Here is a 15,374-nt window from a genome sequence, read left to right as displayed (position 1 = left end):
TCTGTTTGGTCAGAAGGAGTTGTTTCATTTTCTATGTATACAGTAGTATTGACAGTTGTGTGGTAAACAGCTGCTTTGACATAAATGATAACGTGAAATGACATGCGTTACTGACACACAACAACAATGAACACATATTAACCTTTAATATATATATAGAAAGTTGGTAGTGTTGTCAAACTGGTCTGTCTATGTATCATATCCATATACGACTTTTTCACCTTTTCATCATTTTTTATACAAAATATTTCAACAGTTTTCTTTTCCTGAACTGTAAAATATTTAATAGTTAAATTTAGAAACAGAAGTTCACCTACTGCTTTAGAAATGAGAATAAACTCAGCTCAAGCTTAAGATAAGCTTTGTTTATTTCAACTCACAAGTATTCAAGACGATGGATTACTATTAGTTTCTTAAGTATCTTTCAGAACTTATAAACCTAAGTTCAGTATCCAAAACTTGTCATGGCATTTGTTGTTAAAGAGAAGAAATAAACTCACTTAACTTTAGGATATTATGTGTTACAGTGTGTTTAATTTTATCTAGTTTATCAGAAATTGATGTCAGACTATATTACCCATCAGCCCTAGCATGTCACATGTCCCAGGGCTTACTCACAACTGTGATGAAATTCAAGTTCTTGTTTTGGTGTTTTTTTTGTTGCGAAGCTTTAGTTGTATTGACATGTTATTGTGTGTGCTATGGTAGAGCTCATAATCATATGTTCTTTGCGTCGTCCTTACTATCTGTACTTGCAATCGCCGTCTCCTCCCAACCCTGACAGCTAGATTTTGTAGATAGATGACAGATTTCAGAGTTAAAAAAAAACTGTACTGCTGATTGGCTCATCTGCTGTTTTATGAAAAATAAAATACAGCTCTTTTGGTGTATTTTATAAAGAGGTTCCAGCACAATCCAATGTTAAAAATGAAATCAGTTGTCTATTTATAGCCATCTGGCAATTTGCTATTTCCATGGTGAGGTCTAAAATGATAACCGTACAATGTATGCATGAATGTGAAGTTCCGTTTTGACTTGTGAAATACAGTATGTACGAGTAAATATAAGGTGTTAGATCCTGATATGCTTATGCTCATACTAATTACAGAGGAAATTACAGTACATCATTTCTAACTGCTTAGAACATTTAATGTAAAATTCATAGAATTTACTGCAGCAGGGTTACATTTAAAATACTGAAATATTCTTACAGGCAATTACTTTATTTATTACATTATATTGCCGTATGCATCAAAGACCATACTACTGTATTTTGCTCAAAGACTAAACAAGGGCCACTTGTTCTCAGATTTAAACTCACAGCTTTCTGATCTGTAGCTCAACAGCTTTACCACTGAGTTACCACTTCCTTTAGCATGGTTGCACCCCATTCATCTCTGCTACTGGATAACTTCATTTAATTTTTTAACCAGTTAATTTACATTTGACCGGACCACATGTTTTAGTCAACAGTTTAAGCTTGCTATAGCTGTAACAAAACTGAAAACACTCATTAATACACATTTCTTTTTCTTTCCTTTCCTACAGCCTAAGGAGGATGTTCTCTATGCCACCATTGATCATGGCAAAGAAAAGACAGCAGGGCATGACAAAACGTCTGACAGAAGAAACTCCAAGGATAGTGACTGTGATTATGCTGAAGTTAAGCTTCCCAGTGAGACAACTGAGACAAAAAAAATTAACCACAACGAGGACTGTGCAGATGACTATGTCCTGATGAGCTGAGCTTAAAAGCATTATGTGCTTAACTTAACGTTAGCTATATTTATATATATATAGTATAACACAACTTACAACTTATTTACAATCTTAGACTCTGCTGGTTAACCATGTGAACCTCGTCTTATCATCTTATCATAATAAACATTAACAATAACCAACATGTGGGTGTTGGTTACTGTTAACATTTGGGTGACCACTAGTTTACATTTATTTTGTTGTATAGCTTTAATTATGTCACTCAGCAAATTACTTATTGTTAACTTAATACTCAGCGTGTGGATTTAACTCTTTTAGTACAGTTGGACACACACACACACACACACACACACACACACACACACACACACACACACACACACACACATATTTTAACAGTTTAATATTGAGGATTTTGCTTTGTAAATGCTTTCATTTTGGGTCCATAATCCAAACTGCCTTTGTATATAATTATTGGATGTATTGAATGTATCTGTTCTATAACTTACAAAAAATATATTTTCCCTATAGAAATAATGTAATTATGTAAATAATTTTAACTTGGTTTAAACAGAGAAACCATATTAAAAATTTCCTTGAAATTAGAAAATGCTGTGTGAGCAGTTATAGTTGTTAATTAATTAATTAATTAATTAATTTGTGTATTTATTTATCGGATAAGCTGTAGAAAGTGAGTGAGTGACTGAGTGAGTGAGTGAGTGAGTGTATTTATTTATTTATTTATCTATTTATTGTAAAAATGAAAAAATAAAAAGGTAATAGAAAACCGCCTCTAGATGGCGCCACGCACATATTACACCCTGCTGACATTGCTGAGCACAAAAACTACACCTCATTTAGAGACATGGGGAATCCCAAATGCAATCTATTAAAAAAAAAAAAAAAAAAAAAAGGTAGGTTTTGTTTGCAGACCCTGAAGCGAGGGAGTGAGACAGTAATATCACAAAGATTATATGAGCTTTTCTTTCCTATGACAACTAGTGAGAAATACACACACTTTACCATCAGTTTCCACTCACTCACCATCCATTCCAGCCTGATTCATTTAAAGAATGGGGAAGATTATGAATTCACACATGGCCTCATGGCCTCAAACAAACACAAGACAGACTTTGAAAATGAAGGGCGATGACCTAGTACTTTGAAATAAATACACAGCTAATTTATCAGTTATCTGATGACTCTAAACTGTTACATTTACATTTAGAGCATTTGGCAGATGCCCTCATCCAGAGTGGCATATAAAAGTGCTTTTAAATCTCTATCAGCGAATACATTAACACTGGTTCACTAGGTTACAGACTTAGGATACCGTCAACAGTGTATTTATTTATTTATTTTTTAAACATACACATAAACAAGGGGGAAAAGTGCTAGCTCAAGTGTTTCAGGAAGAGGTAGGTCTTCATCCGTCGTTTGTAGTTTGAAGCCAGTGACTCAGTTGTTCGGACATCTAGGGGAAGTTTATTCCACCACCTCGGTGCCAGAACAGAAAAGAATCTTGCTGTATATATACCTCATACCCTGAGAGATGGTGGGATCAGTGGAGCAGTTCTGGTTTGATCTGAGGGAGCGAAGTACAGTGCGAGGAGTGATAAGAGCTTTGAAGTATATTTGAAATATAAATGCTATAACTCTCAAACTGTTAATAATTAGACAGATGATGTACTTTATGCCACAGTGCTGTTGAATTCTCTATGAATTCTGAATTCTGTTTGGTTAGAAGGTGCTGATTAATTTTCCAAAAGCCAGCAGTCCCTAGTGTAATCTAAATCATAGGGGTTTATAAATAAATTCTTCATTCATCATACAACTAATTCATATGGACTTGTACAGTGAACTGTAGACATAATCCAAGCATAATAATAAACTGATTTTGTCACTCACTCACTCATTTTCTACCGCTACCTCGGGTCACGGGGAGCCTGTGCCTATCTCAGGCTCATCGGGCATCAAGGCAGGATACACCCTGGACGGAGTGCCAACCCATCGCAGGGCACACACACACTCTCATTCACTCACGCAATCACACACTACGGACAATTTTCCAGAGATGCCAATCAACCTACCATGCATGTCTTTGGACCGGGGGGAGGAAACCGGAAACCGGAAACCCCTGAGGCACGGTCATCAGTGATATGGTGAAAATACATTTAGATTTATGGCATTTGGCAGACCCACCTATCCAGAGCAACATGCCTCTCATTTTATACAACTGAGATACACTTCATTTCTTCGAAGAGGCATTTATTTACCAATTACTGAAGGAGTCTATAATGTCAACAGTTAGTCAACATTTGTCTAGCATGGGAGAGTCCTTTGTTTGGTGGTGCTCACTGCTGAACAGCATGGAGACCCATTGGACTGCTGTGGATTGAACCACTTTGAGACTATGGTGCCAACTCTGAACTGCTGTTGCACTCAGGTCAGAATATTGGAAGAAACTGGTGTTGAATCTATAATGAACTCAGAAATGATGCTGACCTTTAGGTTTTTCAGGAGCTTTTGGTTACATAATTCCACCTGAATATAAACAGTTGTAGAAAGGACATCATTAATAATCACACTCTCCAGTGTCACCCAGATGAGGAGGGATCCCTGTTGAGCCTGGTTCCTGTCAAGGTTTCTTCCTCATATCATCCTTGCCACTGTCATCTCTGACTTGCTCATTAGTAAAAAAATATAATATAATAAAATTTAATTTTAACTATGTATACTATCTTTTTATCCTATACTTCTACTGTATATTTATATAAATTGCTTTGATACGATGTCTATTGTTAAAAACGCTATACAAATAAAACTGAAAATTGGGTTGAATTTAAACTTTTTTCCAATTTGAATTATGGCATTTAGCAGACACTGTTATACAGAGTGCCTTACATTTTTTTTTCCATTTATACAACTGAGCAATTGAAGGTTAAGAGCCTTGCTCAGGGGCCCAGCAGTGGGATTTGAACCCCTGACCTTCCAAGAAGTAGTCTGACACCTTAACCACTGAGCTAAGACATCACCTACACTTTTAACACATCAAGCTTTATTACTCGTTTGTTTGTTTAATGTTCACATCAAAAGAAAGAAAAAAGAGACCTTGGTGGAAATATCTTGTTATGCTATTATTCATATAACTATATATGGATAAAAATACAATGTTTAAATCTTTTATAAATGATCATTGGAAAATTGATGTGGATAAACACTTAAATCCAGGCTGTTAGAAATAATCAATGTGAGCTTGATCCCAGCTTACTCATAAGCAGCGAGACTAATAATAAAAGCAATAATAAAATGAGAAAACTTAAAATATGCGATTTAGATTTGTTGAATCGATTCAAGCATTTATGTTTTCTTTCCTTCATTTTGTTTTCTTTTTCTTTTTTCTTTCTTTTTTTTTTCTTACAATTATTATAATTGAAAAAGTATCCCCCATTATTGGAATTACTGTGGATGTGTAACTGTCAAACAAAATTTGTCAAACAAAATTTGAAATAAAAATAGAAATAAAACGACTAACCTAAAAATATTTATTTTATGAGCTTGATGAAAATGGGACATTCTGATAATTAGTCAGTGTGGTAGAGCGTTAACATATTTAGAGATGATAAACTGAAGAAACATGCTTAATGTACATTTCAATTGTATACAGGACATGCCATTGACTAATATGCTACATTTCAATAATAATTACATCAGTACATTATCACAAATGGCATGTATTAACTATTAACTGGGCATATTATTGCATATACAGTACATTAAAAAATTGTAAAAAAAAAAAAAATAATAATAAAATAAAAATTATTATTTTGCCTTCGTTACAGTGTTCATTTGCAATTAGTGGAAATTCTTACTCTCTTACAAAATTCACCCGTCAAAGTTCTTTGTATTCTTAAGCAGAAGTGGCAACATGACTACCAAGAAAATCCTTCAGTGCAAAAAATAACAAGTGAAAATATCTTAAACATGGTCAAATATATCGATAATTCCCTATTATAATTTTATAACAAACCAGATATACTATAAATTTAAAAAATTGTAAATATTTGCTATATTTTTCAATATTGAAAGTATTTTCCTTTTTGCAGTTTAGCAGTCAGAGAGAAAAAACAGAACGCCATTGCACAAGTTTCTATGGTTTTTCTTAGCTGTTTACCAAGCAACTTTTCTCAAATTTTTAAAACCACAGAGTCTATGGTTCTTCCCTTTGGTTTTCTGTTGACTGACATACCAGAACTCATTTGCCAAGATAATGTTGCAAAAGTGAAAGTAAGTGATTAAAAAAAGTAAAATGAGCATCTTTCACGTCATTTCATTTCAATTCCCTTTTAGCAGGCAAACTATAAATGCTGCGGCTGCTACTGGCCCCTCTGCGATAGGTTTCTGGTTGGAACTTCTGATAAGGAAACACAAAGACGTGTGGTTTAAAAGAATCTTCGATCAAACCAACAGCACTAATCAGGCTACGCAGTCTTCTGTGATATTGCACCAGCTCACATAAAAAAAAGAACACAGCAAATGTCTCACTTAGAGAAAATCTCTTTGACAATGTCTAATATTCCACTTGCATTGTTTCAGTTGTGTCCTGATTATAGACCTCTAAATGTAGGTTCTTTATATTGTGACTTGAAAGTTCAAAGTTTCCAAATCATAAGACAATCCTTTTGTTTCCACTCCTTCTTTCACTTTGACTCACTCTGGTTTGTATTTCTCTCATCAGAGTCTTCACGTTGGAGGATGTTCTTTTGAAGGGGTTTCATCAGCTCTCGTTATCAGCAGTATTAGGATTCATGTGTAATTTCGTCCGGCAAAAGAGTAGGTGTGCATTGATGAATCTGCATTTGCCGAGTGCAAACCTCATGACAGTACACACATCCGTAGGCACATCCGAGATCTCTCTTCCTGCATTCACGTAAATCTGGAGTGATTCACGCTTTAAAGAGGTCAGCAGAAGAGTTGTAGATGGAGTTTACTCTTTGCACATAACTTGCATAAGGCTGTAATTCTTCAGGATCATAGGGCTGAAAAAAAAAAACAATCACAAACATTTCTAAGTTTCACAGCAAATATCAATGTGCTTGTTATCATTATTAACAATTAATAATTGCAAAAAGAGTATTATATTTTACCTGTTGAGGTTTTTCTTCATTGGTTACAGGCATTTCAGGTTTGCAGCAAAGCTTTCTAAAAATGCTGCAATTCAATAAACAAGGTCATAAATTTGATGAATACATTTTGAATAGTGAACTAAATTCAGACTGGATAAAAAAAAAAAAGTTTGATTTAAAAGACTGGATTTTAACAAAAATGCAAACTTTGTTATTTATTTAGTAACAATGCCTCTTTTTCTCGTACCTTTATAATTAACTCTTACGCTTGTGCCAATTATAGCATTTTTCCTGAGATTATATGGTTCTAGTTTAATAAGCTGTGAACAAAAATAACTATTTTTAATCAGGATTTATTATTTAAAGGGCACAAACTAAATTACATAGCTATGTATGTTTTATTGTGTTATGGCCACGAGAATCCAAAGTCATAGCTACAAAATACAGTTCATTTACATCAGATGCCCCATTCATAGTGACTTACAGTTTATCTCATTTTATACAGTACATCACTAAAACACTCACTCACTACACTCACTAAAACTGAGTTATATCCGTCACAATGGTGGTTTGCATCATTTTAAGGATGAAATGTAATATTATAAATCATCTTCATGCTTAGGCTTTTGTAGCCGCCTGGCCTAATTCGATTTATTTGTCTCAATTTCACTCATTTTAAAATATAATAAAAATACAACAGCTATGTGGACACCTAATAGTTTTTTTAGAAACAAAAACCACCATATCACTTCAGCAGCTTAATTCAATTACAAGTTGTTTGTTTTATAGAAGGGAATTGTAAAAAAAAATGAGTGTCTCACTCTATAAATCTACTTAGTTTTCACCATCTGTTAAAGCTGATGAAGGACAGAAAGGTTTCACAATAAACTAGAACAGAATAGAAATAGTGACTAGAAATTAAACAGCATCTTGCAGTCATGTCTAATAAATGGTTGGATAAGCAAGTATGTACAAAAGACTCTAAGACTAAACAGGAAAGACTTTGCAAACACAGATAAGGTGTCCTTCACAACACTAATAAGTCACTTAAAACATTAATGAAACCTCTACTGAATGTATAAAGCAGACATTTTGCTGTGAAATTTAATCATTTATATATTATCATTAAAATTTCATATTTCTTCATTAATGTTTCTTCATTAATCTTCAACATCTCATGCTTGACGCACACAGCAAAATGACAGCAAGGGAAAATATTTGAAATGTATTCGATAAAGAACTTAAAGAAAAATTATTAAAGTTATTTTTAGATATTTGAATACATTTTACTTTAAATACTCTTTGAGTTGGTACATTTTTCTACTTTCATATATTTGTTTATTTAAATGTAAATTTAAAGCTTGAACTTAAAAGCAACTAAAACAGGTTGAGTACAGAGAAATGTTCTATATATTTCTTTAGTAAATTAGATATTTAATACTCTCAATATACAGTATATTATATACAATTGCCCATATTTAAGATATTGTCCCATACAAATACCTGAACATCAAGTACAGAGAAGTTACATCATCTGAATAGATGAATTTCTCTAACTTATACATTTATAAAAATGTTCATTAAAACTAGCTTACCTTAAGAGCTTGAAATTTGAGCACAAATAAAGTCCAGTTAAAGAAAATGCGATTAAGACGGCAGCCAAGACACACACAAATATAATGGGCCATTGTGAATGTGCATCTGAAAAAAGACATATAACAAATTAACAAAATAATTTTTGGTACTCTATTCCTCCATAGGTCTATGACATGACATTAAGGTTTATGTCTTTCAATGTCATCAGTGTTCATTGGTCTGTAGAAGAGCTAATTAACCCTTGTATGATGTTCGGGTCTGTGGGACTCGTATTCATAAACATCAATAGTTTTGAAAAACTTTGCTTCCTTGTAAATTTGTTGATTTTTTTCCACTCATAACTTGATTAAATTTGATTTTCTTTTTTTTATTACATTTTATTAAAAAACAACAAAAAACGAGTAGCACTTTAATTAAAAAATGTGATGTAATTAAGGTAAAGAGCAAATATTAACCATATATGCTGTTTATATTGCTTGTAATTGGGATGAAGTAAACATCTGTAGAGTATTTTAACATAAAATTTTTGATAGTGTTGAATTAAAAACCCAAAAATGCAGCGGGTCAAACAGACCCACAAACACTGGCTGAAACTACGAACATCATACAAGGGTTAAATGTTTGTCATACTGTACTGTACAATACATTTATCAGAAAGAAATTGTGGTTATTGTAATGACTGTAAAATTAAAGGATTGTAGACAAATTACAGTAGGTTGTATATATCAACCCCAGCAACAGTTTCATTGAAGCGAGTCAAAAAGTGCAGAAGCAGAAAGTAACACAATGCTTTTACTTTGTTACTGGACATACGTCTGGTCAAGTAAACGTATTTAAGGTAAATTTGTAACTTGTTTCCTGACTATTTTTAAATCAACATGTTTACACAGCAGTTTTAATGGAATACAACAATTCAGAATAGAAAGTATACAGTATTATTTTAAATGTAAATTTATATTTATCCATAATGAGCAAGCCAGAGGTGACAGGGGTAAGGAAAAACTCGTTGAGACAATGTAAGGAAGAAAACGTCAGAGGAACCAGAAAGAAACCCCATCCACGTCTAAGGGACAACAAAATTTTGTGATTATAAATCATTTAATTTTTTATAAGTTTACACTATAAAGTCAAGTGCAATTGCATAACCAGGAATATTTGAGAAACATATGGACAAATGTCTGAATTCTGATCAGTGCTTTGTAGATTTGTTTGCTGATATGACAACCTGTATTTTATGTCTCATAATGTTCCTCTGAGAAAGAAAAAGAGCGCATGGTGATGGAAGACTGTTTATAGCTGATATAATGCATATAGAAATAGGAACTGGTAATACTTAGCGGTTTCTGTTTTTATATCCTGTACATTTTGTTTGTCAGATATTTTCAGTTCTGTGTTAAGATGTTGTGTTTCATGTCACATGCATTGGAGTATTGTTAGAAGACTTATCTTGTTAAGTGTCATTGGTTTGTTCCATCTCCAATTTAAGTGCATACACTTACTAAATAATACATTTTTATCATTTTATACATGAACCTGAACATATTTTAAAGTTCTTGAACCATTATTATTATTATTATTATTATTATTATTATTATTATTATTATAAATGGATAAACAGTATGACATGACATTCTTTATGTAATAAAACATTGTAATTGGCAAATTATGAGAGGACAACTTGTGATTTGCTGTAAAAGGAAAATAACATAATAGTGATAACAGTAACTCTGTGAAAACACTAAGGAAGTGTTTTCTTCCTTGCTTAGTTGATGATGATGTTTAAATTCCTAAATCCCAAATTTGATACTCAGGCATTTGCTGTTGTACATTTTCTTATACACTCTGCTATATTTTCATACTAGACATAGAAACGTCACACTTTACATTATCAGAATGTGAATAATCCTGCACTAATTCTTGAATTGATACTTACTTATATTTGAACTAATGATGAGTTAAGGCATGCATTAATAATCAACTAATAAAGAGTTAAACTTAACTACAACGTGAGTCTACCTTTAAAAATGCTAAAACATGCTTTGTTAGTTAATGTATTAATTAACATGTTGGAGTAAACTAAATGTCACTAACATTTAAATCCAGTGTTCTATAAGATTGTTTTCTGATGTTTAAAACATCAGAAAACAACCTTATTATGTCTTAGATTATAGCTTCTGCTAAATTAATAAATATTATTAATTTCACTCTTGTGTTTAAAGAAACACAGTCCCAGGTCCTAGTTCCCACAATTCTTCACCTAGATTACTAGATAATGACTCAAAACAAGTTGCGATGAAATGATCGGTGCTTTTATTAGCTTCGATAAGGCGGATAAGGCAGTATAAATTATGAAAGTAATCTGGCACTTTTGAGTTTTACCCAATTAACAACAAACACGTACTGATATGTTCTAAAGGTGGTCGTTTTTTTACACATGAATTCAGAAGACTCATGTCATAGTTAAGGTTAACTCATCATTAGCTCATATTTAAGTAAGTATTAATTCAGTTCTTATTAATGATCTGTTACTTACTCTTGATGTGTTAAAGATTTGCGGTGTCAGTTTGCACTTGAATTGAAGAAGTTAGTAAAAATTAATTTGTGCTGTATTTACTATAATTGTTAACGTATAAATGTTTGCTATATCTGGTTACTGTATTTCAATTTGATCTAACAATAACTATGTTCTTTTAAGTAATGTAAATTGATGAATCTGGATGGCTTACCTCTGAAGGTGAAGTTGCTAAATTGTGTCGAAATGTTCTTGAGGTCACTGGCAGTAGCCACACAAGTGAGGTTTTCATATGAAGCATGTTGAGGAAGGTGTAAGCGGTTAACCACCGTAGAAAGCTGCCCTGTATTCTCAGAAGCCTTTCCAAGGACGAAGGTTGAATTCCATGGTGTTTTCCACTGTATGGTGGCTGCTGGTTTGCCTGTAGCTTCACACACAGCCACAGTCTGTCCTTGTTCATATTCAAGCCATCCAGTTAGTTGTGGACGGGCTTTTCATAAGACAGACATTTCATAAGATCAGATTAAACACTGTGAACATAGTCTCAACAAATCTAAATCTAAAGACTAAAGACTTTTTTTATCTTAACAAATCAAGCTAAGTAATTTTACATATATTAGAGACCTAATTGGCAATTATGCTTTCTTAAATTTCCACATTGTTAGCATTAATTCAGGTTCTTTATACCTCATGCTATACAGGTAAACAACATTGTGACAGGTGGCTATTTATTTTACTTGTATGTGTGACAATTCAACTATAATTAGCTTGTTTTGCTAATCTGTTAATCACGCACATACTACAAGCAACCTGAGTCACTTGTTTGCCTTTTAGTGTAAATGCTGTGAGTGCAAGATGGCATTCGATATCAGGAGCGTCATATCTCCATCATATCTTTTGCTGTCTGGGTGTTTTTAAACTCTTTTTTCCTTATAAATATACTTTATATTATTAAAGTAGATGTTACAATCAAAATTCCTGCGCATTTAGATAGTAGCAATCAACTAACTCAAGTGTTTTTAAACAATTATTAAACTTTCATTCTTTTTTGATCACAGAGTCCCAATGTAATAAGCCATTCTGTACTTTTAGATACTTTACTGATCCCAAAAGGACAAATGTAAAGCTCCATATAAATAAACTTTTAAAACAGAAGTCTTTTAAAGTGAGACCATCACAGCATAGTGTTGTCTATGTTAGCTGTACAGAGAGCATTCACTTACCCCTGCCAGACACTGTGACTTCTTCTATTGTACCACCTGATTGGTACGAAGTGTCACAGGTGTATTTTCCTTCATCCTGAATAGAGAAATTTGGGATGATCAGGTGGTACATTCCATCTGCTGTGTTGTTCTGCTTTTTCCCATCAAGGCAGGTGTCGTGGGCCGAATCATTTTTAGCCACAGCAATTGTACACTCTTTGTCTCGCAATTTAATTTTCCAGATGACAAAAATCATGTCATGCCATGTAATCGTTGTGTTGGTGCATGTCAAGGTGACTGTTGTGCCCAATTCAACATATATATTCCTATAAACTGGAAGAAACATTCAACACACATGATTTTAGACTTTTAGTCTGAAAGTATGCAACACTATAACCTACATTTCAATTATTTGACTATTCGTCTGTTAGACACCACACATCAGGCTCATTATGCATTTTTCTAGTTGTGAATTGAGCATGAGGGGGAAAAAATTCTCATCATGTTGACACACTTGGACATTTATCTTTGCGGTTTGTTCCATATCCATGAGTCTTATCCATTTCTGCAATTTATAACTGGTACATATGACTTCCCCTTATTCTAACTATAGCACATAGTATATCTGGTTGACACAAAACCAGTCACAAATTGCTGTGTAATGAAAAATGAAAAATAAAAAATAAAAAATAAAATACGATGTGTGCTTCTTTAAATCGGCTAGTATAGTGATAACTTTCTAATGGTTTCTCATTGTCACTATGCACTAGACATATAGTGTGTTTAAAAAAAAAGAACAAAAAGTGTGTTGAAAAAAAAAGTATAAAACCTAGAAAGAAACAAAATTTGTTAGAAAGAATTATTTGTAAAAAGGATTTTTTTGGTCCAGTTGGTCTTGCTTAATCCCATTCAGAGTAGCAATCGATTAGAAGTGATGGATTTTTTTTTTACCTGTGAGCTTTTCTTTGGCTGAAGTAATTTTGTTAGCATGAAGAGATTCTTTGTCATCTGCTCCTGAGGATTATGAGTCCATAGAGTGTTAGTAAGAGTTAATAACAACAAAACATGTTATTGCATTATTGCTTTAATGTGGTGTAAATTTTTGTTACAGGAAATATTAGTAAATGCTGTTATTCATCACGTTAATGTTAGCCATGGATCGTTATTTTAAACTTTTAGTTTCTTTTATTAGTTGGTGGAATCATTATTTCAGCTGGAAAAGTGAGCACCACATTCACAAGCAGAGTTAATAGTTGTAAGAATCAAAATGTCATCTTGATCCAATTTTTTATGTTTTTCATTCTCTTCAGTTGTGCATGCAGCGGTGTGCTCAAAAAAAAAAAAACAGCACCCACAACAACTACTGAAAAAAAAAAAAAGCATGCAAGTTTCCCCTGAGAATCCCCCCACAGAGGAAGACAGCTGCTTCATGGTTGATGATCTTAAAAAGGAAACAAACACACGTGCACTGACATATCTATATAGACAGTGTGGGAAAGCAGTATGTGCCACCGCAGAGATAATGCAATTCATGCCGTCCTCCTCACAGTGGAGACACAGAACTTTCTTTCCATTGTGGGTTAAATGAGGCCAACAGGTGCCCTGATTAGAAGCCTCTCTAAATCATGTTTGATCAATTTACTCACAGAATAAAACTCAGTGAATCACTCAGTGAATCACATTTTGAGATGACTGGAAAGCATTGTTTAGTTTAGTTTAGTTTAGTTTAGTTTAGCTTCATTAACTGCATTCACGTTAATCGGTAAAGAAAAGACAAATCGCTCCCAATAAAACACTCTTGACAGAATGCTTTTCCGCTAAAATTATCACTATTTTCATTGCATAATAAAAAAAAGAAGGTGCAAAAGATTTTATTCCCTCGTAATGTGGAACCGTTTTTGAAAAGAAACACTCTTCTGGATATAAAAAATGGTTTCCCCAGAAAACCTTTATTCAGTCTAGCTTTAACAAGTTGCTTTATATGTTGTTGAGCTAAATAACCAATTTCACTTATATATGTTATATTATTATAACCCTGAAGTCCCTGAACACATTCCAACATACACCTTGGACTTCTACATATCCACAAAAGAACATAAATCAAACCAGAACAAGTAATAAGAGAATGTAATGAGCAAACCTGATGCACAACTTCTTGTAATACAAACAGCGAAGAGTAAGACAGCTTTCAAGACCAGTTTTAGCTCCATGGCTCCGAAACGGATCTCCCCACAGTGAAACACGTCTTCTTTTGCTCTATTATAATGTCTTGTTCTTTTGTTTTCTGTCTGTCTGAAATACACGCAATGTGATTTTCTGTTTCCCTCCTCAGAAAACTTGCAAAGTTTCTGATTCACTTCAAAGTGCTTGCTGTGATGTCAGAAAAGCAACCACCTCAAAGAAATGTCTTTCACTCTCTGTCTTGACTCTCTACTTCTTTCCACTCGTATTTAAAAAAAGCTTGCCAAGTATAAAATTAACAGTTTTTCAAAAGGCATGGAATTGTTGAAATACTTGGTCTTTGTTCTTCTGCTCCTTCGAGCTTGGCTCCTTCTGCTGGCTTCAGCATTATGATGAGCCTCTTGTATGCTCCTTTATTACTTTTTTTTTTCTACATTTCTCATAATGCTGCTCCTACAAACGACAGTGTCAACTTCCTACCATACAAACCACCACAGTCACATGGAGGCATTTTCCAAAGTGCACAACTTCCAGTATATCACTTCAGTCACATTTTCTCTTCTTTACACTCTGTTAGTTTATAAACAAACCTCACATGTCTAAAGATTTACTACTTAAATTTCTAAAGATTTAATATGCAAATTGGTTTAAGAAAGATAAATATTAAATACAATATTATAGCTTCCTATCCATTTTCTGTACAGTATATTGTACTGTATATATTTTTAATAGTAAGACTATTAAGAAATGTTATTTTTACTTTCCTTTTCACCTTCCCTTTCACCTAATCCTTGACATTTACTTCCTATCACAAACCTATATTTTTTTTACTCACCACATTTTTAAATGTCAATACATTTCTGAATAATCATATATTTGTAAATCATAAGATAAACCTTTATCATACCTAACAAAAAAATAAGATCTAAATCTTTGAACTAGAACACCCATTACTGTGATCTGTTTATTTATTAGTTTAAAAATAGAAAAAATAAAAAAAACTAATAATAAAGAGTATGTATTACTGCAGTTTTTAAA

At 33.1% G+C, this 15,374-nt stretch overlaps 1 protein-coding gene across 2 annotated transcripts; it reads right to left on the bottom strand.

Annotated features, from left to right (window-relative positions):
* Positions 1-6,260: 6,260 nt before the first annotated feature.
* si:ch211-214p13.9 (cell surface glycoprotein CD200 receptor 1) lies at positions 6,261-14,733 on the bottom strand. Of its 2 annotated transcripts, XM_060876990.1 has the most exons (7): positions 14,296-14,733; positions 13,107-13,169; positions 12,177-12,488; positions 11,168-11,443; positions 8,441-8,546; positions 6,867-6,930; positions 6,261-6,758 (listed from the first exon to the last, which is right to left on the bottom strand). In XM_060876990.1, the coding sequence occupies exons 1-7, from the start codon at positions 14,363-14,365 to the stop codon at positions 6,666-6,668; spliced, it is 984 nt and encodes a 327-aa protein (XP_060732973.1). In that variant the 5' UTR covers positions 14,366-14,733; the 3' UTR covers positions 6,261-6,665. The 2 variants fall into 2 exon arrangements, with proteins under 2 accessions (XP_060732973.1, XP_060732974.1); XM_060876991.1 differs by lacking the exon at positions 13,107-13,169.
* Between the last annotated feature and the right edge of the window lie 641 nt (positions 14,734-15,374).

This window comes from Tachysurus vachellii, chromosome 8 (assembly GCF_030014155.1).
Source record: "Tachysurus vachellii isolate PV-2020 chromosome 8, HZAU_Pvac_v1, whole genome shotgun sequence".
Classification (NCBI taxonomy): Eukaryota; Metazoa; Chordata; class Actinopteri; order Siluriformes; family Bagridae; genus Tachysurus; species Tachysurus vachellii.
The sequence above is the reverse complement of the archived record's forward strand: the minus strand, read 5'-3'. Positions and strand labels throughout refer to the sequence as shown.

Bases quoted from the DNA above. Each gene is read 5' to 3' on its own strand.
- si:ch211-214p13.9 (XM_060876990.1), bottom strand. From the start codon at position 14,365: ATGGAGCTAAAACTGGTCTTGAAAGCTGTCTTACTCTTCGCTGTTTGT. The intron at 13,170-14,295 runs GTTTGCTCATTA...CATAATCCTCAG, and splicing joins TACAAGAAGTTGTGCATCAG to GAGCAGATGACAAAGAATCT. The intron at 8,547-11,167 runs GTAAGCCATCCA...GTCTTTTTTCAG, and splicing joins TAGCAACTTCACCTTCAGAG to ATGCACATTCACAATGGCCC.